General features: G+C 39.1%; 1 protein-coding gene across 1 annotated transcript in view; it reads left to right on the top strand.

The window, feature by feature from the left end:
- LOC113886113 (solute carrier family 22 member 10-like) overlaps positions 1–24981 on the top strand; it is a 36956-nt gene extending 11975 nt beyond the window's left edge. Inside the window, exons 3-10 of the mRNA XM_027532048.1 lie at positions 2542–2696; positions 2783–2951; positions 16124–16247; positions 16734–16849; positions 20742–20956; positions 22463–22571; positions 23024–23227; positions 24741–24981. Coding sequence (XP_027387849.1) covers positions 2542–2696; positions 2783–2951; positions 16124–16247; positions 16734–16849; positions 20742–20956; positions 22463–22571; positions 23024–23227; positions 24741–24801 — 1153 coding nt within the window. The 3' untranslated portion in view covers positions 24802–24981. The remainder of the gene's footprint in view (positions 1–2541; positions 2697–2782; positions 2952–16123; positions 16248–16733; positions 16850–20741; positions 20957–22462; positions 22572–23023; positions 23228–24740) is intronic.
- Positions 24982–25725: the final 744 nt, after the last annotated feature.

Here is a 25725-nt window from a genome sequence, read left to right as displayed (position 1 = left end):
TGGACATGAGTTTGAGTAAACTCTGGGAGTTGGTGATGGACAGGGAAGCCTGGCGTGCTCTGGGCCAGGGGAGTCGGACACGACTGAGTAACTGAACTGAACTGAGCTGAAAGACCTACTGTATAGCAGAGGGAGTTGGAGAAGGGAATGGCAACCCACTCCAGGATTTTTGCCTGGAGAATCCGATGGACAGAGGAGCTTGGTGGGCTACAATCCATTGGGTTGCAAAGAGTTGGACACAACTGAGTGACTAACACACATGTACACACACAGCAGAGGGAACTCTACTCCGCCCTCTGTAATAACCTATATGGGAAAAGAATCTAGAAAAGAGTAGAGTACCTTGGACAGCAAGGAGATCAAACCAGTCAACCCTAAAGGAAATCAACCCTGAATATTCATTGGAAGGACTGATGCTGAGGCTGAAGCTCCAACACTGGCCACCTGATGCAAAGAGCTGATTCTTTGGAAAAGACCTTCATACTGGAAAAGATTGAAGGCAGGAGAAGGGAGTAACAGAGGATGAGATGGTTGGATGGCATCAGTGACTCAATGGACATGAGTCTGAGCAAATTCTGGGGGATAACAAAGGACAGGAAAGCCTGTTTTGTTGCAGTCCTTGGGGTCACAAAGAGTTGAATTCGACTTAGTAACTGAACAACAACATGTTTATGTATAACTGACTCACATTGCTGTACAGCAGAAACTAGCACAACATTGTAAGTCAACTATACTCCAACTTAAAAAATCTAAATTGTATGGCAAAACCAATACAATGTTGTAAAATAATTAGCCTCCAATTAAAATAAATAAATTTATATTTAAAAAATCTAAATTGAAACCAGTTCAAACACACTAGGATGACTAGAATAACAAACAGTAAAAATCAGAAATAAGAGTGAGATGGTAGTTCAAGAGGATATGTAATTCACCCTCCCACCTGAACACATAAAAAACCACATCCATGTATGGAACGATCCTCAGCAAGCGCTATTGGGAAAGTAGCATAAGGACTTCCCTGGCAGCCCAGTGGTTAAGACTTTACCTTCCAGTGCAAGGACTGTCAGTTTGATCCCTGGTCAGGAAATTAAGATCCCATATGCTTTGAGGACTAAAAACCAAAACATAAAACAGAAGCAATATTTAATAAAAGACTTTAAAAGATGGTCCATATCAAAGAAAATATGGGGAGGAAGGTGGGAGGGGGGTTCAGGATTGGGAACACATGTACACCCGTGGCGGATTCATGTTGATGTATGGCAAAATCAACACAATATTGTAAAGTAATTAGCCTCTAATTAAAATAAATAGATTTAAATTAAAAAAAGAGATACATTTGACATCTTTAGCATTATTATTTCTGGAAATGTATTTTGCTTTGAAATTTATTTGATGTTAGTATAAATATTCCAGCTTATTATTATTACTATTTGTGTTGTATATATTTTTTGTCAATTTAGTTTTAATCTATAATAATTTAAGTACTATTGTGGGAAGCATGGACTTCCCTGGTGGCTCAGATGGTAAAGAATATGCCTATGATGCAGGAAAAGCAAAAAATTAAGTTTTCAAAGAATGCATTCTGGTAATTTCTATCAGTTGAAATTAGTTTGATATGATTGCTACAATTTTTGTCTATCAAGTCATTTTGTGTTTTCTAAATTATTTTCTTTATGATAATGATTACATATATGATTATTTGATGTGTTTGTTCCTATGTTGTACATTTTCTGTTTTTGGAGGGGCTGTTTGAATAACTTAAGAATTCCATTTAAATATTGCAGAGGAATTCCTGATCCCAAATGTGTTTATCTGTTTTTATTACTGGATATATAGATTTGCATATCCTATTTAGTCCTAGATGTCTCCACTAGGACTCTGTTTTCATGACTCTCAATGAAACAGAAAATTTATTTTCCCTTCTTTGTTCTTTATCTTTTCCTGTTCATTCTCCATCTTACATAGTTCTTTTCTCTGAGAGATTTATATAATATCCTCTATCTGTGTTGTAGTGCTTTTACATTCTGTTCTAGAAAAAAAAATATTGCTTGAGACTAATAAATCCAAATTCAACAAAGAGTGGTCCTTACATAAACCTCTTACAACTTTGTTGCATTTCCCACCAGTCTTTTGTATCAGTTAGCCTTAATCTGGCTGATCCTAGAGACCCAAGTACACCTTTAGCTCTCCTGTGGTCTACACACTGGATAGTCTATCTAGTTTGTTAAATATGTAAGTTAGTACAATATGTGCTTACAGTATGTTACAATTTCCAACACTGTAGTTCTCTTTATATGCTAGATGACAGAGTCCATTGGTGATTGGAGGATGAAATTATGGTATTGCTAGTGTACATTTGTAGCAAGGAATGTTATTTGAGGAGATTTCCATTGCTGATTTAGCTCTTGATTTTTCAAGCATTCAGGTACAAAGAATCATTTGTTAAAGCATTCTTTACATTTCAGTGTATGCTTTCGCTTTCTTAATGTTTTGCCCCAAATTATCATTGCTTTCATATTCTAACTGCCTTCTGTTTCTTAGGTTTGGGCGGAAGTTGATTCTCAGGTGCTGTTTGCTCCAGCTGGCCATCTCTGGGACCTGTGCAGCCTTTGCTCCCACCTTCCTCATTTACTGCTCCCTACGCTTCTGGTCAGGTTGTTCTGCTGTGGTCATCTTATCAAATAGCGGTATGCTCGGTAAGTTGACAATTTTGATCTCCTCCATTTTCCAAACCTTGAAATTTCTTCATCTAACATTACTACCTCAATTTTGTTTCTTTCAGTTACAGAGTGGACCAGATCCCAGTCAAAAGCCATGGTAATAACACTGTTATCCTGTGCCCTTAGTATTGGACAGATGATGCTGGGAGGACTGGCTTTTGTCTTTCGAGAGTGGCGCACCCTGCAGCTGGTGGTGTCTGTACCTTTCTTTGCCTTCTTTCTCTTCTCAAGGTAAAAGTCTTCTCTCTCACTCTGACTTAAGGGAACTGGGGTGAAAATACATATTGAATTGGAATATATTGACTGCCTTATTCCCTGGGCCCTTTCTTATTGTTAGGATATAAAACTCATATTTCTCATCTGTTCATTCTATACAATTTGAGATTCCAGGAGCAGATTTGTTGTTGTCATTCATTTGCTAAGTCATCTCTGACTCTTTGCAACCTCAAAGACTGTAGCATGCTAGGCTCCTTTGCCTTCCACTGTCTTCTGGGGTTTCCTCCAATTCATGTCTATTGAGTCAGTGGTGCTATCTAACCATCTTATCCTCTGCCTCCTCCTTCTCCTTTTGCCTTCAATCTTTCTGAGTACCAAGTCTTTTCCAATGAATCATTTCTCCACATCAGGTAACCAAAGTATTGGAGCTTCAGCTTCAGCATCAGTCCTTTCAGTGAATATTTTGGGTTGATTTCCTTTAGGATTGACTGGTTTGATCTTGCTGTCCAAGGGTCTCTCAAGAGTCTTCGCCAGCACCACAGTTCAAAAGCATCAATTCCTTTGGTGCTCAGCCTTCTTTATGGTCCAATTCTCACATGCGCCCGTGATTACTGGAAAACCTATAACTTTGACTATATGGACCTCTATCAGCAAAGTGATGTTTCTGCTTTTTAATAAGCTGTCTAGGCTTGTCATAGCTTTCCTTTCAAGTAGCTAGTATCTTTTAATTTCATGGTTGCAGTCAAAGGTCCACAGTGATTTTGGACCCCAAGAAAATAAAATCTGTCACTGCTTCCACTTTTTCCCTTTCTATTTGTCATGAAGTGATGGGACAAGATGCCATGATTTTAGTGTTGTTTAAAGACCTAGATAAGATTTATTGATTGGATTGTTTTAGAAAACCAACGTCAAAACACTGACAAGATATGTCAATACAGATTGGACATTTTAGGGTAAATTCACTGTATTTCCTACCTGCTTATAGGTAACGAGATAGGATGGAAAAACTATCCTGATCATAAGACATGCGCATCAGACTGCAAAAGGACTTCCACACTATTTAACCGAACTGTGGTAAATAGCTTTAAAGTAAGGCAGGCATCATGTGAGGCCTAAGCAAAACATTTTTTAATTTAATTAACTACCTGACCTATTTACAATATTTTTTTTCTATTCCCTTAGAATGGGACTGGTGATGGGACCAGATGCTATGATCTTTGTTTTTTAAATGTTGAGTTTTAAGCCAGCTTTTTCACTCTCTTCTTTCACCTTCATCAAGAGGCTGTTTAGTTCCTCTTCACTTTTTGCCATTAGGGTGGTGTCATCTGCATATCTGAGGTATTGATATTTCTCCTGGCAATCTTGATTCCAGCTTGTGATTCATCTAGCCAGGCTTTTCACATGATGTCCTTGCTGTGGCTAGGACTTCCAAAACTATGTTGAACAGTGTCTAGAGTGAACGTCCATATTTTGTTCCTGGTCTTAGAGGAAAGGCTTTCAGTTTTTCACCATTGAAAATAAAGTGTGCTGTGTATTTTTCCTATATGGCTTTTATTATATTGAGGTAGGTTCCTTCTATGCTCACTTTCTGGGAAGTTAATCATAAACGGGTGTTGAATTTTGTCAAAAACTTTTCTGCTTCTATGGAAATTGTCTTATGGCTTTTATCTTTTAATTTGTGACTATGGTGTATCACATTGATTGATTTTTGTGTAAGCATTCTTGTATCCCTGGGATAAACCCCACTTGATCATAGTGTATGATCCTTTTAATGTGCTGTTAGATTCATTTTGCTAGTATTCTGTTGAGGATTTTTGCATCTATGTTCACCAATGATATTGCCCTGTAATTTTCTTTTTTTGTGTGATGTCTTTGTCTGGTTTTGGTATCTGGGTGATGATGGCCTTGTAGAATGAGTTTGGGAGTGTTCCTCTCTCTGCAATTTTTTTGAAAGTGTTTGAGAAGGATAGACATTAGCTTTTCTCTAGACATATGATATAATAGAAATCACTAGTGAAACCATCTGGCTCTGGACTTTGGTTTGTTGGAAGGTTTTTGATCACAGTTTCAATTTCAGTGCTTGTGATTTATCTGTTCATATTTTCTATTTCTTTGTGGTTCAGTCTTGGAAAGTTGTACTTTTCTAAGAGTTTTTCCACATCTTCCACATTGTCTGTTTTATTGGCATATAGTTGCTCATAGTAGTCTCTTTTGATCCTTTGTATATTTGTGGTATCTCTTGTAACTTCTCCTTTTTCATTTCTAGTTTTATTGATTTTAGTCTTCTTCCTGTTTTCTTGATGAGTCTGGATAATTGTTTATCCATTTTTCTCAAAAAGCAGCTTTTTAAAAAATATATAAATTTATTTATTTTAATTGGAGGTTAATTACTGTACAATATTGTATTGGTTTTGCCATACATCAACATGAAACGAGCCTATTATACAGAGTGAAGTGAACCAGAAAGAAAAACACCAATACAGTATACTAATGCAGCTTTTAGTTTTATTGATCATCACTATTATTTTCTTCATTTATTTATGCTCTGATTTTTATGATTTCTTTCCTTCTACTAACTTTGGCCCCTTTTTATTCTTGTTTTTCTAATTGCTTTAGGTGTAAGTTTAGGTTCTTTATTTGAGATTTTTCTTGTTTCTTGAAGTAGAATTGTACTGCTATAAACTTTACTCTCACAACTGCTTTTGCTGCATTCTATTGGTTTTGAATGCAAGACCCAGATTTCCCCACAGTCAGTCCCTCCCATCAGGAAGCTTCCACAAGCCTCTTATCCTCATCCATCAGAGCGCAGACAGAATGAAAACCACAGTGTCAGAAAACTAACCAAAACTGATCACATGGATCACAGCCTTGTCTAACTCAATGAAACTATGAGTCATGCCATGTAGGGTCACATAAGATGGGCAAGTCATGGTGGAGAGTTCTGACAAAATGTGGTCCACTGAGAAGGGAATGGCAAAGTACTTCAGCATTCTTGCCTTGAGAACCCCATGAACAGTATGAAAAGGCAAAAAGATATGACATTGAAAGTTGAACTCCACAACTCAGTAGGTGAACAATATGCTGCTGGAGAAGAGTGGAGAAATAGCTCCAGAAAGAATGAAGAGATTGAGCCAAAGTGGAAACAACGCCTAGCTGTGGATGTGTCTGGTGGTGAAAGTAAAGTCCAATGCTATAAAGTACAATATTGCATAGGAACCTGGAATGTTAGGTCCATGAATCAAGGTAAATTGGAAGTGGTCAAACAAGAGATGGCAAGGGTGAACATCAAAATTATAGGAATCAGTGAACCAAAATGGACCAGAATGAGGGCAAGAATCTCTTAGAAAAAATGGAGTAACCCTCATAGTCAACAAGAGTCCAAAATGCAGTACTTGGGTGCAATTTCAAAAATGACAGAATGATCTCTGTTCATTTCCAAGGCAAACCGTTTAATATCACAGTAATCCAAGTCTATGTCTCAACCACTAAGGCTGAAGAAGTTGAGGTTGAATAATTCTATGAAGATCTACAAGACCTTCTAGAACTAACACCAAAAAAGATGTCCTTTTCATCATATGGGACTAGAATGCAAAAATAGGAAGTCAAGATATACCTGGAATAACATGCAAGTTTGGCCTTGGAGTACATAATGAAGCAGAGCAAAGGCTAACAGAGTTTGACCAAGAGAATGAACTGGTCACAGCAAACACCCTCTTCCAACAACACAAGAGATGACTCTACACATGGACATCACAATGGTTAATACCAAAATCAGATTGATTATATTCTTTGTAGGCAAAGATGGAGAAGCTCTATAACGTCAGCAAAAACAAGACTGGGAGCTGACTGTGGCTCAGATCATGAACTCCTTATTGCAAAATTCAGATTTAAATAGAAGAAAGTAGGGAAAACTCCTAGGCCATTTAGGTATGACCTAAATCAAATCGCTTACAATTATACAGTGGAAGTGACAAATAGATTACAGGGATTAGATCTGATAGACAGAGTTCCAGAAGATCTATGGACAGAGGTTCGTAACATTGTAGGGAGGCACCGATCAAAACCATCCCCAAGAAAAAGAAATGCAATAGTGCAAAATGGTTATCTGAGGAGGCCTTACAAATAGCTGAGAAAAGAAGAGATGCAAAAGCAAAGGAGAAAAGGAAAGATATATCCATCTGAATGCAGAGTACCAAAGAATAGCAAGGAGAGGTAAGAAAGCCTTTCTAAATGATCAGTGCAAAGAAATAGAGGAAAATAATAGAATGGGAAAAACTAGAGACACTTCAAGAAAATTAGAGACATCAGGGGACCATTTCATGCAAAGATGAGCACAGAAAAGGACAGAAAGAGTATGGACCTAAAAAAAGAAGAAGATATTAAAAAGAGATGACAAGAATACATAGAAGAACTGTACAAAAAAGATCTTATTGACCCAGATAACCATGATGTGATTGCTCACATCCTGGAATGAGTGTCTCTCCAGCCAGACATCCTGGAGTCCAAAGTCAAGCAGGCCTTACAACACATGACTATAAACAAAGTTAGTGGAGGTGATGGAATTCCAGTTGAGCTGTTTCAAATCCTAAAAGATGATGCTGTGAAAGTGCTGCACTCAGCATGCCAGCAAATTTTGAAAACTCTGCAGTGGCCACAGGACTGGAAAAGGTCAGTTTTCATTCCAATCCCAAAGAAAGGCAATGCTAAAGAATGTTCAAACTACTGCACAATTGCACTCATCTCACATGGTAGCAAAGTAATGCTCAAAATTCTCCAAGTTAGGCTGCAGCAGTACATGAACCAAGAACTTCCAGATGTCCAAGTTGGATTTAGAAAAGGCAGAGGAACCAGAGATTAAATTGCCAACATCCATTGGATCATAGAAAAAGCAATATAATTCCAGAAAAGCGTCTACTTCTGCTTCATTGACTTCAAAGGCTAAACCCTTTGACTGTGTGGATCATAATATACTGTGGAAAATACTTAAAGAAATGGGAATACCAGACCACCTTATCTACCGCCTGAGAAACCTGTTTGCAGGTCAAGAAGCAACAGTTAGAACCAGACCAGACTGGTTCCAAATTGTGAAGTACATCAAGACTATGTATTGTCACCCTGCTTATTTTACTTCTATGCAGAGGACATCATCCAAAGTGCTGGGTTGGATGAAGCTCAAGCTAGAATCAAGATTGCCAGGAGAAATATCAAGTACCTCAGATATTCAGAAGACACCACTCTAATGGCAGAAAGTGAAGAGGTACTAAAGAACCTCTTGAAAGAGGAGAGATAAAAGCTGGTTTAAAACTCAACATTCTTAGGGCCTACACTATAGCTGACAAGTTAGATTAAGAGTGATGAGCCTAGAAATCTGCGTTTTTAACAAGCTTGCCTTATGAAATGTCTGCTCACTATAATTTGAGAATTACTAGACAGAGGCGAGTGAAAAAGTTGGCTTAAAGCTCAACATTCAGAAAACTAAGATCATGGCATGCGGTCCCATCACTTCATGGGAAATAGATGGGGAAACAGTGGAAACAGTGTCAGACTTCATTTTTGGGGGCTCCAAAATCACTGCAGATGGTGACTGCAGTCATGAAATTAAAAGATGCTTACTCCTTGGAAGAAAAGTTATGACCAACCTAGACAGCATATTGAAAAGCAGAGACATTACTTTGCCAATAAAGGTCCATCTAGTCAAGGCTATGGTTTTTCCAGTGGTCATGTATGGATGTGAGAGTTGGACTGTCAAGGAAGCTGAGTGCCGAAGGATTGATGCTTTTGAACTGTGGTGTTGGAGAAGACTCTTGAGAGTGCCTTGGACTGCAAGGAGATCCCACCAGTCCATTCTGAAGGAGATCAGCCCTGGGATTTCTTTGGAAGGAATGATGCTAAAGCTGAAGCTCCAATACTTTGGCCACCTCATGCGAAGAGTTGACTCACTGGAAAAGACTCTGATGCTTGGAGGGATTGGGGGCAGGAGGAAAAGGGGACGACAGAGGATGAGGTGGCTGGACGGCATCACCGACTCAATGGACGTGAGTTTGAGTGAACTCCAGGAGATGGTGATGGATAGGTGATGGAGAGTGTATTAAAAAGCAGAGACAGCACTTTGCCAACAAAGGTCCATCTAGTCAAAGCTATGGTTTTTCCAGCAGTAACTTATGGGTGTGAGAGTTGGACCATAAAAGGCTGAGCACCAAGGAATTGATGCCTTTACATTGTGGTGCTGGAGAAGACTCTTGAGGGTCCCTTGGACTGCAAGGAGATCAAGTCAGTCAATCCTAAAGGAAATCAGTGCTGAATATTCATTGAAGGACTGATGCTGAAGCTGAAGCTCTAATACTTTGGCAACTTGGTGCAAAGGGCTGACTCATTAGAAAAGGCCCTGATGCTGAGAAAGATTGAAAGCAGAGGACAGAGGATGAGATGGTTGGATGGCATCACTGACTCAATGGACATGAGTTTGAGCAAGATCTGGGAGACAGTGAAGGACAGGGAAGCCTGGCAAGCTACAGTCCATGGGGTCGCAGAGAGTCAGACATGACTGAGCAACTGAACAAAACCACCCAATAGGTTTTGGGTCAGTGTGTTTTTGTTGTCATTTGTTTCTAGGTATTTTTTATTTTCTTTTTGGTTCCTTTAGTGATCTTTTCATTGGTTAGAAGTGTATTGCTTAGTCTCCGTGTGATTGTGTTTTTTACAGTTTTTCCCTGTAATTGATATCTAATCTCAGCATTGCGGTCAGAAAAGGTGCTCAATATGATTTTAATATTCTTAAGTTTATGGAGGTTTGATTTGTGACCCAAGATCTGATCTATCCTGGAGAGTCATGTGCAGTTGAGAAGAAAGTGTATTCTGCTGATTTGGGATGGAATGTCATGTAAATATCAATTAAGTCCATCTGTTCTCATGTGTCACCTAAGGCTTGCATTTCCTTATAAATTTTCTTTCTGTATAATTTGTTCATTGGTGTAAGTAGGGTGTCAAAATCCCCACTGTTATTGTGTTACTGTTGATTTCCCCTTTTATGGCTGTTAGCATTTACTTTATATATTGAGGTGCTCCTTCGTAGGATGCATAAATATTCACAATTCTTGTATCTTCTTGGATTTATCCCTTGGTCATTATGTACTGTCCTTCCTTGCCTCGTATAACAGTTCTTATTCTAAAGTCTATTTTGATCCCCTTACTTTCAGTCTATACATGTCCCTAGGTCTAAAGTGGGTCTCTTGTAGACAGCTTATATATGGGTCTTATTTTTTTATTCATTCAGTCAATCTGTATTTTTTGGTTGGAGCTTTTAATCTATGTACATTTAAGGTAATTATTAATATTTATGTTCTTATTACCATTTTCTTAATTGTTTTGGGTATGTTTTTGTAGGTCTTTTCCTTCTCTTATATTTCCTGCCTAGAGGATTTCCTTTATCATATGTTGTAAAGCTGGTTTGATGTTGCTGAATTCTCTTAACCTTCGCTTGTCTGTAAAATTGTTTATTTCTCCATTGAATTTGAATGAGATCTTTGCTGGGTAGAGTATTTTTGGTTGTAGTTTTCTTCCTTTCATTACTTTAATTATATTCTGCCACTATCTTCTGGCCTGCAGAGTTTCTGCAGAAAGATCAGATTTAAACTTATGGGGATTCCTTTGTATAGTATTTGTTGCTTTACCCTTGTTGCTTTTAATATTTTTCTTTGTGTTTAATTTTTTAAAAAATTTGATTAATATGTGTCTGTCATGTTTCTCCACTGAGTGTATGCTGTATCAAACTCTCTGTGCTTCTTGGACTTGATTGGCTATTTCCTTTCTCCTGTTAGAGTAGTTTTCAACTATAATCTCTTCAAATATTTTCTTACCCCTTTCTCTCTCACGCGCGTGCTCTCTTTTCTCCCCTGGGATCCCTATAATTTGAATGTGTGCATTTAATATTGTCTCAGAGGTGTCTGAGACTGTCCTCAATTATTTTAGCTCTCTTTTTTATTCTAGTGTGCTTCAGTTATTTCCAGCAATCTATCTTCCATCTCATTTATTCATTCTTCTGATTCAGTTATTCTGCTGTTGATTCCTTCTAGAGTATTTTAAATTCAGTTTTTGTGTTGTTCATCATTTTTTATATTATTATTCTTTATTTCTTCTGGGTTCTTACTAAGTGTTTCTTGCATTTGCTCCATTCCATTTCTGAGATTTTGTATCATCTTTACTATCATTGGGCTTCCCTGGTAGCTTAGCTGGTAAAGAATCTGCCTGCAATGCAGGAGACCCTGGTTCAATTCCTGGGTTGGGAAGTTCCCCTGGAGAAGGGACAGGCTACCCACTGCAGTATCCTTAGGCTTACTCTGAATTCTTTTTCTTGTAAATTTTCTATTTTCTGTTTATTTATTTGGTCTTGTGGGTTTTTACCTTCTCCTTAATCTGCACAATATTTCTCTGTCTTTTTTATTTTGTCTAACTTTATGTGTTTAAGTTTTCCTTTCCCCAAGCTGCAGGGTTATAATTTTTGCTTTTGGTCTTTCCCCCAAGTGGGTGAGGCTGGTCTAGTGGCTTGTGTAGAGAGGGCAAGTGTCTGCATTCTGATGGGTGGAGCTGAATCTTTTCACTCTGATGGGAGGGTTGTGTAAAGTGATGTGTTTTGGGGTGTCTGTGGGCTTAGTATGACTTTAGGTAGCTTGTCTGCTGATGATTTGGTTTGTGTTCCTATCTTGCTTATTGTTTGGCATGAGGTATGCAGTGCTAGGTGCTACAGGCAGTTGGGTGGAACTAGGTCTTGGATTTGGATGGAGGCCTTTATGGGAGCGCTCACTTATTAATAGTCCCTGGGGCCAGGAATCCTCTGTTCAGTATCCTGGACTCAGTGCTTCCACCCTAGAGGCTCAGGCCAGACTTCCAGTCAGGGAATCAATACCCCACAAGCCATTCATCATGGTAATAAAAGGGATAAAAAAGAAACCCAGACAAATGTTAAAGCAAAATCTAAAAAAACAGAAGAGCAAAGGAAATATAAGCATGTGTATGCATGTGTGTGTGCACACACACACACACATACACACACACACACACACACACACACAAGAAACCAAAACAAAACCAAGAGAGCAAAGTAAAAGACAGCAACCAGACAAGCAAAGGAAACCCAAAATGAAATCAACCAATTAAAAACAAAACTAACAAAAATACAAAACAGAAAATAAAACCAAAGCAGAGTGCCAACTGAGGAATAAAGCAAAGAAAACAAAACAAATGGAAAAATGATAAAAAAAAGAACAACAGAAAAGCAAAGTTAATACAGAAGTATATAAAAGATATATATATATATATTTTTTTTTTTTAATAAAAGAAATCCCCACAAAACAAAAAGGAACCAACCCCTCCCCCCCAAAACAGAACAGAAAACCAAAGTAAAAGTAGAGATAGATTTAAAAAATTAAAAGTATGGTTAAAAAAGAATCCAGCAAAACTAAATAGAAATAATAATAATAATAGGATTCATGTTGATGTATGACAAAACCAATACGATATTATAAAATAATTAGCCTCCAATTAAAATCAATAAATTTAAATTAAAAAAAAAACAGCAATCACAACAGCAGAGAATAAAGAAATTTCAAAAATAGCCAAAGTGAAAGTGAAATCACTCAGTCGTGTCCGACTCTTTGTGACCCCATGGACTGTAGCCTATCAGGCTCCTCTGTCCATGGGATTTTCCAGGCAAGAATACTGGAGTGGGTTGCCATTTCCTTCTCCAGGGGATCTTCCCAACCCAGTGATAATGGCACAAATCAAAACACAAAAACAATAATAAAAGTTTTCCTAGGATCTCAGCCATTGGTGTCCTTTGCCCTACCTTGAATCATTTCCCTCCACTGCTTTCCCAAGAGACCCACAAATGCTGGGGAGGGCTAATCTCTAGACCTGCTGTGGACCCTGTGAGGACAGCTGAGACTCTAATTTGGCTTTTCTCCCATGTGTGTTTGCCATCAATATCCACAGCTGCCAGAGCTAGAGCATTTTCTTTTGTGGGAGCACTAGTTATACTCTCGTATATTCCATAGATGCAGAGTCTTTAGTTGATGTTGAGTATTTAATCTGCAGCTTGAACAGCTGATGAAAAGGTTTTTGATCCTCTTACTTAATTGCCAGGCCCCTGTTGCTCACTTGTGGTTTTATCACCAACTCTGCATGTGGGCCACTCACAGGAGTCTGCTCCTAAGGCTGCCCTGGAGGACTTGGGTCTGCTGCAGTGGGGACCAGGCATGGAGGTAGCATAGCTGCTTGAGTTGAGGAAGGCTGGTGGTGCCCAGCATACAGGGAAGCCAGTGGCCATGGATGCAAGAGATAAGGCTCTATTGATTGCTTTTCCTAACCTCCAGAGGCAGGCAGGCAAGGGGCAGCCATGGCTGGTTCTTCTCTATTGCTAGGTAGCCCAGGCTGGTGTGTGGGGAGAGAGAAGCTACAGTGGTGACTCTACTCCCTGCATGTGACTCAGCAGTAGTGCCCTGCTTCCACGGCAGTCCAATTTTCCTCCAAAGGCATTCCCTGTTGTGGATTTTCTCCTCCTATTCCCTTAAGACGTCTCCCCCCAGCCAACGGCAGTCCTCGCCTGGGTTTGCTCTCCAATCCCCAGGCTCCAGCTCCCAGACCCCCTGCATACCCGTGGATGTGGCTTCCAGTCTAGGGTATGTAGGACTGTGGCACAGATTGTCCGTATGGTTCTAACTCTATCCAGACTGTCACAGACCAGCTGGTTCATAACTGACAGCCCCAAATTCTTCCCTTCTGTCTCAATTGATTTCCCTGGATGTGGGAATCTCTCCTTTCCTTCAGCTACCCCACCCTGTGGTGTAGGTCTGGTCCTACTTGCTCTCGTCCTTCTTCTCCCTTCTTTCTTTCATCTTAGCCAGTTAAGTGTGGCTCCATATGGTCCTTTCTGGTGATTGAGTTCTCCTGCTAGTAGTGTTCAGCCAGTGTTCTGTGAGAACTTTTGCATCTGCAGAGGTATTCCTGATGCATCCTTGGACAGAGATGCACTCCATGTCCACCCACTCCCCTACCATCTTGGAAAGCCCCAACAAACAGTTTTTAAATAAATAAATTCATTCCTACACTTAAAACCATTCTAGGAAGAATCAGATTTAATAGACCACAGAAAGATGACTATATATTTAACAGTGAGATGAGTTCAGAGAGAGGGGACAGTGTAATCCATGTCCGAATCACATGCTCAGTCATTCTGTCCTCTTAAAAACCATAAAAGGAAGCTAGGCCTCTTGTTCCCATTTTACTGATGAGAAAATTGAGGCACATGTAATACGTGACTCACATGTGTAGTTAGATATCAACATTGTTGGTAGTGGCAGGAGTATTTATTTGTTTTTTTGGGGGGGTTAGTTATTTTATTTATTTATTTTAATTGGAGGCTAATTACTTTACAATATTGTCATGGTTTTTGCCATACATTCACATGAATCAGCCATGGGTGTACATGTGTTTAAAATATTTGTTGACCTCTACCAGACCACCTGATCTGCCTCTTGAGAAATTTGTATGCAGGTCAGGAAGCAACAGTTAGAACTGGACATGGGACAACAGACTGGTTCCAAATAGGAAAAGGAGTACATCAAGGCTGTATATTGTCACCCTGCTTATTTAACTTATATGCAGAGTACATCATGAGAAACGCTGGACTGGAAGAAGCACAAGCTGGAATCAAGATTGCCGGGAGAAATATCAATAACCTCAGATATGCAGATGACACCACCCTTATGGCAGAAAGTGAAGAGGAACTCAAAAGCCTCTTGATGAAAGTGAAAGTGGAGAGTGAAAAATTTGGCTTAAAGCTCAACATTCAGAAAACGAAGATCATGGCATCCGGTCCCATCACCTCATGGGAAATAGATGGGGAAACAGTTCAGACTTTATTTTTTTGGGCTCCAAAATCACTGCAGATGGTGACTGCAGCCATGAAATTAAAAGACGCTTACTCCTTGGAAGGAAAGTTATGACCAACCTAGATAGCATATTGAAAAGCAGAGACATTACTTTGCCAACAAAGGTCCATCTAGTCAAGGCTATGGTTTTTCCAGTGGTCATGTATGGATGTGAGAGTTGGACTGTGAAGAAGGCTGAGTGCCGAAGAATAGATTCTTGGACTGCAAGGAGATCCAATCAGCCCATTCTGAAGGAGATCAGCCCTGGGATTTCTTTGGAAGGAATGATGCTAAGGCTGAAAGTCCAGTACTTTGGCCACCTGATTCGAAGAGTTGACTCATTGGAAAAGACTCTGATGCTGGGAGGGATTGGGGGCAGGAGAAGAAGGGGACAACAGAGGATGAGATGGCTGGATGGCATCACTGACTCGATGGACGTCAGTCTGGGTGAACTCTGGGAGTTGGTGATGGACAGGGAGGCCTGGCGTGTTGTGATTCACGGGGTCGCAAAGAGTCGGACACGACTGAGCGACTGAACTGAACTGAACCATACATAACTGGGGCTTCTTTTTTCTAAAAAGTTTTTATTCATTTGTTTATTTTTGCTATTCTGGGTCTTCGTTGCTACATGGGCTTTTCTCTAGTTTCAGCCAGCAGTGGCTACTCTTCATTGTAGGGCATGGGTTCTCACTGGGGTGGTTTCTCTTGTTGTGGAGCAGGAGACCTGAAGCACACAGACTTCAGTATTGTGGCGCATGGGCTTAATAGCTGTGGTTTCTGGGGTCTAGAGCACAGGCTCAATAGTTTTGGTGCATGGGCTTAGTTGCTCCCCGGCATATAGGATCTTCCCAGAACAGGGATTAAACCTAGGTCTCCTGCGTTGGCAGGTGGATTGTTTACCACTGAGATACCAGGGAAGCCTGGGGCACTTTTTGAAAAGAATATATATTATGTGCACAAAATTGCTAGATTTCATATCAAGCTTCGAGAGGGAATTATGTATGTGAGGCACTCTCCAGTTTAACCTTCATAAACTTCTGGGAAAAACTCCTGCTGAATAAGCATAAAGGCAATTTGTCTCCAAGTCTGTCATCCCAGCATGGAGTTATCACTCTCATATTTTCCTAGAATTAGTCTAGCACAACATGAATGTCTAGTTGATGTAGTGGATAGTAGGTGGAAGACATAAAACATGTTGTCAATAATCAAATAGCAAATAAGCAAAGAAGGGTTGACTATACCCGTCTGCTCTTCTTTCATCAGGTGGCAGGTGGAATCTTCACGGTGGCTGATTGTCACCAATAAACCAGATGAGGGCTTAAAGGAACTTAAAAAAGTTGCACACAGAAATGGAATAAAGAATACTGAAGAAATCTTGAGTATGGAGGTAAGCCGGAAAGGGAAGGTGGTTATTGGGTTGGAGGGAAGTCATGAACTAGTACCTGCCTCCTCCTTATTGAGAGAGACAAACTGCTTTTCTAACAAGGCCATCTAGTTGAGAATGCAAGCTCAGTTTCCTGGTCTTTCATGCCCATTTCTTATAAAAGGAGCTTTGAACACTATACAAGGACTTCTTCCTTTAGTTCATCTGCTGATTTGAACCTGCAGCCTATGTGCTCTCATGGATGCCCTGCCCACTTCCCTCTGCCATGGCCTCATTAAAAAAAAAAAATCATTGTTGCTGTGTAATTTCCTGGAGTCTCCCTTAACTCCCTACATCCTCCTTCATATCATGTTCACACATGTGATTGCATGTGTAATCTGTTGTACTACAAAGAAAGGGAAGGTATTTCTCCTATCCTATTGGGTGCCAGTGTTCATCACAATACCTGGCACTGTGTCAGCAAGTGATATGTGTTTGTTGTTGTTGAAGGGATTGAAAGCGACCATGCAGGAGGAGCTGGAGGCAGCACAGACCAAACCTACTGTGTTTGACTTGTTCCGCACACCCAATCTGCGTAAAAGCATCTGTCTTCTCTCCTTTTTGAGGTGGGCTTTACAGAATGCATGTAGTTGTTGCTATTGTTCAGTTGCTAAGTCATGTCCAACTCTTTGTGACCCCAGGGACTATAGCATGCCAGCTTCTTCTGTCCTCCACTATCTCCTGGAGTTTGCTTAAACTCATGTTCACTGAGTTGGTGATGTTATCTAACCATCTCATCCTCTGAAGCCCCTTGTCCTTTTGCTTTCAATCTTTTCCAACATTGGAGTCTTTTCAAACAAGCTGGCTCTTCACATCAGCTGGCCAAAATATTGGAGCTTCAGCTTCAGCTTCAGCAGTAATCCTTCCAATGAATATTTGGGACTGATTTCCTTTATTATAGACTGATTTGATCTCCTTGCTGTACAAGGAACTCTCAAAAGTCTTCTCCAGCACCACAGTTTGAAAGCGTCAATTCTTTGGCACTCAGTCTTCTTTATGATCCATCTCTCACATCCATACAGGACTACTGGAGAAAACAGAAACTATAAGCAAGGTTAAAAGACAGCCTTCAGAATGGGAGAAAATAATAGCAAATGAAGCAACTGACAAACAACTAATCTCAAAAATATACAAGCAACCCCTGCAGCTCAATTCCAGAAAAATAAACGACCCAATCAAAAAAATGGGCCAAAGAACTAAATAGACATTTCTCCAAAAAAGACATACAGATGGCTAACAAACACATGAAAAGATGCTCAACATCACTCATTATCAGAGAAATGCAAATCAAAACCACAATGAGGTACCATTTCACGCCAGTCAGAATGGCTGCGATCCAGAAGTCTACAAGCAATAAATGCTGGAGAGGATGTGGAGAAAAGGAAACCCTCTTACACTCTTGGTGGGAATGCAAACTAGTATAGCCACTATGGACAACAGTGTGGAGACTCCTTAAAAAAAAACTGGAAATAGAACTGCCATATGACCCAGCAATCCCACTGCTGGGCATACACACCGAGGAAACCAGAATTGAAAGAGACACGTGTATCCCAATGTTTATTGCAGCACTGTTTATAATAGCCAGGACATGGAAGCAACCTAGATGTCCATCAGCAGATGAATGGATAAGAAAGCTGTGGTACATATACACAATGGAGTATTACTCAGGCATTAAAAAGAATACATTTGAATAGTTCTAATGTGGTGGATGAAACTGGAACCTATTATACAGAGTGAAGCAAGACAGAAAGAAAAACACCAATACAGTATACTAACACATATATATGGAATTTAGAAAAATGGTAACGACAACCCTGTATGCGAGACAGCAAAAGAGACAAAGATGTATAGAACAGTCTTTTGGACTCTGTGGGGGGGGGGATGATTTGGAATAATGGCATTAAAACATGTATAATATCATATAAGAAACGAATCGCCAGTCCAGGTTCGATGCAGGGTACAGGAAGCTTGGGGCTGGTGCACTGGGATGACCCGGAGGGATGGTATGGGGAGGGAGGTGGGAGGGGGGTTCAGGATGGGGAACACGTGTACACCCATGGCGGATGCATGTTGATGTATGGCAAAACCAATACAATATTGTAAAGTAAAAAAAATAATAATTAAAAAATAAATAAATAAAATAAAATAAAAATAAAAGAGTGGACATGAAACTATTTCATTAATTACAACAGTGTTGTGAGAGGGAGGCACTGATTTGAAGATAAAAGATGAGGGAAACACACCAAATAATACTGCCACAGAAATTAGTATATGAAGTAGAGTTGGTATATCACTGTGTCAGTCTCTTCAGTGAAGGTTTATGTTGAGAATTTCTGTCACAGTGTGGATTTGGGGGTTTATTTTTTCTTTAAATTTTAATGGAAGCAATTTTTGCCAATTGATACATGAAGATATTATGAATATATACAGATTAATGAATATTTCAACATGTAAAAATGTAGCAACCTCCAGATCAAAGCAGGAAAATCCTGATACCCCAGGATTCCCCTCACATATCCTGTACAATAATAAATAATAATAATAAATAATAATACCTCCACCACTGCCTCATTCTTGTTCTCTCCTCACTGCCCTCGCCTGTCCAGCTGCTCTCATCTCTTTCACTGCAGAAGAGTCTTGCCTGATCCTGACCTTCACCTAATGTAAATGATAAGAGGATTCTGTGACAGGCCCCCTTTTCTCATGCTCGTTCCTGAAGATTCACCCATTCTGCTGCGCGTAACATTAGGTGGTTTTCCTCCCTAGTGCTTCAGTTTTCATTAGATGAATACACTACAATTTCTTTTTTTTTTTTTTCAAATTATACCTTTTTATTATTTTTTAATATAAATTTATTTATTTTGATTGGAGGTTAATTACTTTACACTATTGTATTGGTTTTGCCATACATCAACATGAATCTGCTACAGGTATACACGTGTTCCCCATCCTGAACCCCCCTCCCTCCTCCCTCCCCATTATGTACTTCAATGTTGGTGGACTTTTATTGGTTTCCAATTTGGATACATTTTATTTGTGTGTTAGCACAAGGGCTTCTGTAAGGAAATCTTGGTCATTGTCTCTTGAGGGGATATAAGTACTCACTTTGGTAGAGTCAAGAGGAGAAATTTTAAATATAATTCTTAATTTTTGAATACTGAATGCTCATGCACGAGAAACATACAGGACAACATAGACCCACTGACAAGCTTAAGTAAGTGACTATTGCATTGCATAATTGATCTCTTCCCAGGCATAGCCTAGTAGACCATTTATGCATTTAACTTTATTATGCTTTTTCATAATGAAGAATGAGGGGGAGGCACTGATTGGGAGATAGAAGATGAGGAAAAGACACCTAATAATACTTACATGGAAATTAGTGCCTCCTTCTTTTGAGGGGCTTCCCTGGTGGCTCAGACAGTAAAGAATCCATCTGCAGTGTGGGAGACCTGGGTTGGGAAGATCCCCTGGAGGAGGGCATGGCAACCCTCTCCAGTGTTCTTGCCTGGAGAATCCCCAGGACAGAGGAGCCTGGTGGGCTACAGTCCATTGGGTTGCACAGAATCTGACACGACTAAGTGACTAAGTTCACAGCACATGCATTTTCAACTTTTCCATATTCACTAGGACATAGACTTGTGTTTCTGAATCCTAGACAATCAGAGTGGAAGGAAAAAGTAAAGATGACAGTCATCAGACACCTTTTTTGGAATACTGTGATCTGTGATGTTTCTTCTATTTTAATGTCTAAGTCTAGTTGTACTAAGTCTAGCTCTCTATAGGTATAGTAGATCATTAAAGTGGGCTTCTTTAAATGTTTTCTGGGTAAAATCTGAAGTGAGATCCTTTGATTCCATTTCTGATGTTACTGTTGGTATATGTTTGCTTTCCTGTATTCTTACACTGTTTCTTAGCCTTAAAAAATCAGGAATGAACTTTAAATTTCCTAGAACTGTGTTAATCCCCAGGGCACTATGCTGTCAAGTCAAGGGGACACAGACAGTATTTTCCAGCTTCAACCACTAGTTGAGAAAATAGAAATTCTTTGCAGTATTGGGATTGGGCGAGGAGGGGGAGGACTCACAGCATATAGACAACCCTCAAAAAGAAATTATTTCCCTAATTTCTAAGTTTTACTATTAATGCTTCTGTTGTCAAGTATTATATACTATCCTGTTTGGAGACTGAGTCACGTTATGTTTCCTCTTACTGTCATATTTGTGTTTAATAAATCAGACAAAAGAATGTCAGAAAAAGTGTTGTTTTCATATACAGCCATGTAATTTTTACGACAACTTTTCACTTTAAAATGAAGAATTACACAAGTCAGATAGGGCCTTTATTGTTTAATATTGATCTCTGGCTGCCTGGGTGAATATAATCATCAATTATAGTACCTTTGCTCTAAGTCTTATGGCTTATGTCTTTTTTCTTCTTTTTTTTCCCCCACTACAGATTTGCAACCACAATACCCTATTTTGGCATCTTTATGAATCTACAGCACTTTGGGAGCAATATTTTCCTGTTCCAGGTAATCTTTGGAGCCCTCACTGTCTCAGTCCGAAGTCTTGCAGTTTTACCACTGAATCACATGGGCCGTCGACCAACCCAGATGTTTCTCATGTTCCTGGTGGGAATATCCATTTTGGTCAACACATTTGTGCCCCAAGGTGAGAGAAGACTGGACTTTGGGGAAACGAAGGGTCTTTTTCTCATTCTTCAAGGTTTGTTTGGTCATACTTGTCTGAAGCCAGGAGTAAAAAGAGGTCCTAATGAAAGGTTAAGTATTCCCCCAAACCAAACTGATGAGAAATTCTGCTAATAAGTTTTTGAGGAAAGAACTAAAGGTCAGTAAGGGGCAGCGCAAACATATATTTATCTTTCATCACATAGTGGAAACGTCTGGAAAATGGTCCCATTTATTCCAGGTAGTCTCTCTAGGACAGCAATCATTCACTTGTGGTTTTCCCATTCACACATTAAATAGCCAGTAAAGAGGGATGAGGCCTTGCAATTATATCCCATGTGAGAGCATACTATGGCCACTCCTTCTATTTGGGCTCTTCATTACCAGCTTTGATGACTGGTCTACTTCCCCATTTCTATGTATCTACATATGACTGTGAGCTTAAGTCACTATGACTATAGTTCTTGCTTAAGAAAGTCTCCCAGGAAATGAAAAAAAAAATCCTCTTTTTCAAGTGGGGAAGGAGGGTGTAGTAGAAACAAGAACTGAAGCTGAGAAAAATCCTTGTCCATTCCCTATCAGATTACTTTATAAGTTAATAGAATGATGATATGTAATAATTAGGAGAAACTTGGTGGGCAATTTGCATCTCCAGTGCAGGAATGTGACACAGCATTACAGATAGGTATTTTTATTGCTTCTCAGAATATCATCAATAATGCATTAATAATACTTCTTTACCATGGAGTTCTTTCCAATATTATCCAGTTATAATTACATTTCTTTTTATACTGTGTAGAAAACTGATTCCCCTCAATTTTCTCAATTGTTCCTTAATTTTGACAATTTTTCCCAACTAGAGGCTTCAATTTTAGGTTCTTCATGTCTAACATTGATGTAGATCTAGCTTCTCCACAGCCTGTTCACTAATAGAGCAGTACTGTCCTGTTACTCTCTGGTGTCATACTTACCCCATGGCAATGCTGTATCTACGCTAGGTTGGTTGACTTATTTGGGTTTACCTGGGACTTTTCTGATTTTATCAATGAAAATCTCACATTATCAAAACCTTCAAATTCCCAGGATGACTGGTCACTTTAAAACCTGCACTTTAATTACAAACGTCTCAAGATTGGAGCTGAACATTAGACTCAGTAATTGTCCATGTCTTAACTTCAGCAATAAGGATATTGCAAATACCAGACAAAATTAGTGAAAGCAAATTTCTGCCACACTGTTTCCTTTTTCTTTTCTTGCAAATCTCAGATATGCAGATGGATTTGTTGCAATTATTCCAGATAGTTTTATGTAATTTTACCACATATATTGATGATTTTACATTTCTCAGTTTATCAACATATATATATATTCTATGGTATATTTCAAATCTATCAATAAACCATAGTTTTCTTTTTTTCCTGAGTAAATTTGGTGGATGCCACTTCCTCCAGCCCAGATTTCTTAGTGTTGCTGGTCTTCCTGTCTCCAGAAATGCAGACCCTGCGTGTGGCTTTGGCAAGTGTGGGAATTGGCTGTGTTGCTGCCTCTGTGTCTGCTCTTTCTGTCCACTCTAATGAACTCATCCCCACTCTCCTCAGGTAAGAGTTTATGGATGCTCTGCCAGGATCTAAAGTATGACTTTCCCATCTAACTGATGCTTATTTCAGGAGTGAACACAATAAGATCTTTAAGTTATAAATTAATCATTTGTAATGGTAATACTATATCAATAGCAACTATAGCCAAAGTTAATTGAAAAACCCAACTTTGTTCTGTGTATTGTTCTGAGCAGTAATTCAATTATCTTCTCATTAATCTTTTGAATCTCTTATTACTATAGGTCCAATGTGTAACATTCCATATAAAATAATGAAAATATATCAATACACTTGACAAAGACAGCTAGAAAACCAGGGAGCAAATCTCAATAACAAGGGTTTATCATCAAGCTCATGAATATAGTAATTGTGTTTCATTGCAGAATAATATCTCATGAATTTTGTGTGCAGATATTTACTGAATTACTATATCATGTCATTTATTCCTTCAGGGCAAACTTTTTAGGATTAGATATGCTAGCTAGTAGATGTGGGGCAACCCTGGCTCCCCTCTTGATGACCCTAGTAGTGTATCTACCCATCCTGCCCTGGATCATCTATGGAGTCTTTCCAATCATTGCTGGTCTTCTCATTCTTCTCCTACCTGAAACCAAAAATCTGCCCATTCCTGACACCATCCAGGATGTGGAAAATAAGTGAGTAAACCTACCATCCCCTGGGAGGGACTGTGTGCTTTGGATCTGTGGGTGAGAAAGGCAACACACCTCATGAGTCCCTCAGATCACTGGGGAGGCTGAGCCTTGCCTCGGATACTCCCATCTTGGGCCATTATCTTCATGAGAGGCAAGGTCATTTCCATCCATTGTGAATTCTAGTCTAGACTGCAGAGATCCCCTCTGCCCTGTTCTCATTGGTAGTTTTAGTGCTGAAGTGATGGTAATTAGCTCTGTTATGATTTTACATCCTACCTGTCCTCATGAGAAACACACATTCATATTGGGATCATGATCCTCAGATCCATAAGAGCTTGGGATAGAGGGGAAAGAAATGGGATGACTGGTGAAGGAGCATTGTTAGAAAAATCACATTTTAAGGACTTTCCCACAATTTAAGGACTTTCTGTGGAAAGGCAGTAAAAAAGTTATTTATTTGCATGTGGCTGTAAGATTCAGTTTTGCTGCCACAAGTTATGCAAAGATTGAGGATAATAAGAAACTGGAAAAGGCATTTTAAAACTATAACATTGTATCTTAGTTTCATAGGGCTTCTACAGTAGAATCTGATAAACTGAGTGACTTAAACAAAATAAATTTACTGTGTCAAGTTTCAGGAGGCTGAAAGTCTGAGCTCAAGTTGTTGGCAGGACTCTACATCTTCTGAAGGCTCTAGAGAAGGGTCTGTTCCAGGTCTCTCCTGGATTCTGGTAGTTCCTTGGCTAGTGGAAAATAGCTCCAGTCTTCACATCGCATCCCCCTGGCATCACTTTATGTCTCAAGTTCCCCTCTTTTAATAAGAACATCATCATATTGGATCAGGGGCTCTTTCTACTCCAGTTTGATCTCATCTTAATTAATCAGCAACAATCCCGTTTTCAAATATGATAATTGCATATTCTGAGGTAGATGGTTAAGACTTCAATATATATACTTTGGAAGGTACACAACTGAACCTATAACAAGTTGGGAACTCCTTTAGATTTTTAACCCACCTCCTGACTTATCAAAGGTGTCATTGGCCAGAGATCCAAATGACAAAGTGAGAATCCAAAAAGACCAAGTGTGAGTAGCACTTTTAAGTGCATTCATGTGCCTGCACAGTTGGTGTCATTTAGTCGCTAAGTCACATCTGATTCTTTTGGGACCCCATGGACTGTAGCCCATGAGGCTCCTTTGTCCATGGAATTTACCAGGCAAGAATATTGGAGTGGACTGCCATGCCCTTCTCCAGGGGATCTTTCTGACCCAGGGATCAAATCTGTCTCTTACATTGGCAGGAGAGTTCTTTACCATTGAGTCATCCTGATTCAGTGGTAAGGAATCTGTGACTTAGTGACTCAATAGCAACAATGAAAAAAGCTGATGGTTAGGGATCAGTTTGTACTTGTACAAGGAGGGCATCCAAACTTACTTTTATTTTTTCTCTTTCATAATGTCTATTCTTATTTTCTGATTGGTTGGTTAATTTGTTGTTTCTCCTTTGGTTTTTCAGCCAAAAATTCTCAAGAAAAATAAATGAAAAAGATTCTTACATAAAAGTGACAAAATTTTAAGGCTCTTCATGGTCTTGCTGGTGAGGAAGAAAAAATTATGAAGAAAAAATATCTCCAGGAGTAGATATCTCCTTTATATCTACAAAATGGCAAGAAAATACACTTGAAAAATACATCTCATCTATAATTATTGCATTAATTGGCAATTAAACATGTAATAAATGAGAATATGTAATTCCATGAACAGTCCCATTTTGGGGGGAAGGAGTCAAAAAAGTTTCAAATTTGTCAATAAATTATTAATAGACAATGTGATTCAGAAACAGAGGAATACCATGGCAGGTTCATGTAAGGAGGACCATATGATGAACTCTAAATAAATTTGCAAAAGTCAAATCAATCAATGTAATACACCACATTAACAAATTGAAAAATAAAAAGCCATATGATTATCTCAATAGATGCAGAGAAAGCCTTTGACAAAATTCAACATCCATTTATGATAAAAACTCTCCAGAAAGCAGGAATAGAAGGAACATTCCTCAACATAATAAAAGCTATATATGACAAACCCACAGCAAATATTACCCTCAATGGTGAAAAATTCAAAGCATTTCCCCTAAAGTCAGGAACAAGGCAAGGGTGCCCACTATCACCACTACTATTCAACATAGTTTTGGAAGTTTTGGCTACAGCAATCAGAGCAGAAAAAGAAATAAAAGGAATCCAAATTGGAAAAGAAGAAGTAAAACTCTGTTTGCAGATGACATGATCCTTTACATAGAAAACTCTAAAGACGCCACTAGAAAATTACTAGAGCTAATCAATGAATATAATAAAGTTGCAGGATATAAAATCAACACACAGAAATCCCTTGCATTCCTATACACTAATAGTGAGAAAATAGAGAAATTAAGGAAACAATTCCATTCACCATTGCAATGAAAAGAATAAAATACTTAGGAATATATCTACCTAAAGAAA

Source organism: Bos indicus x Bos taurus, chromosome 29 (genome assembly GCF_003369695.1).
Source record: "Bos indicus x Bos taurus breed Angus x Brahman F1 hybrid chromosome 29, Bos_hybrid_MaternalHap_v2.0, whole genome shotgun sequence".
Classification (NCBI taxonomy): Eukaryota; Metazoa; Chordata; class Mammalia; order Artiodactyla; family Bovidae; genus Bos; species Bos indicus x Bos taurus.
The sequence above is the reverse complement of the archived record's forward strand: the minus strand, read 5'-3'. Positions and strand labels throughout refer to the sequence as shown.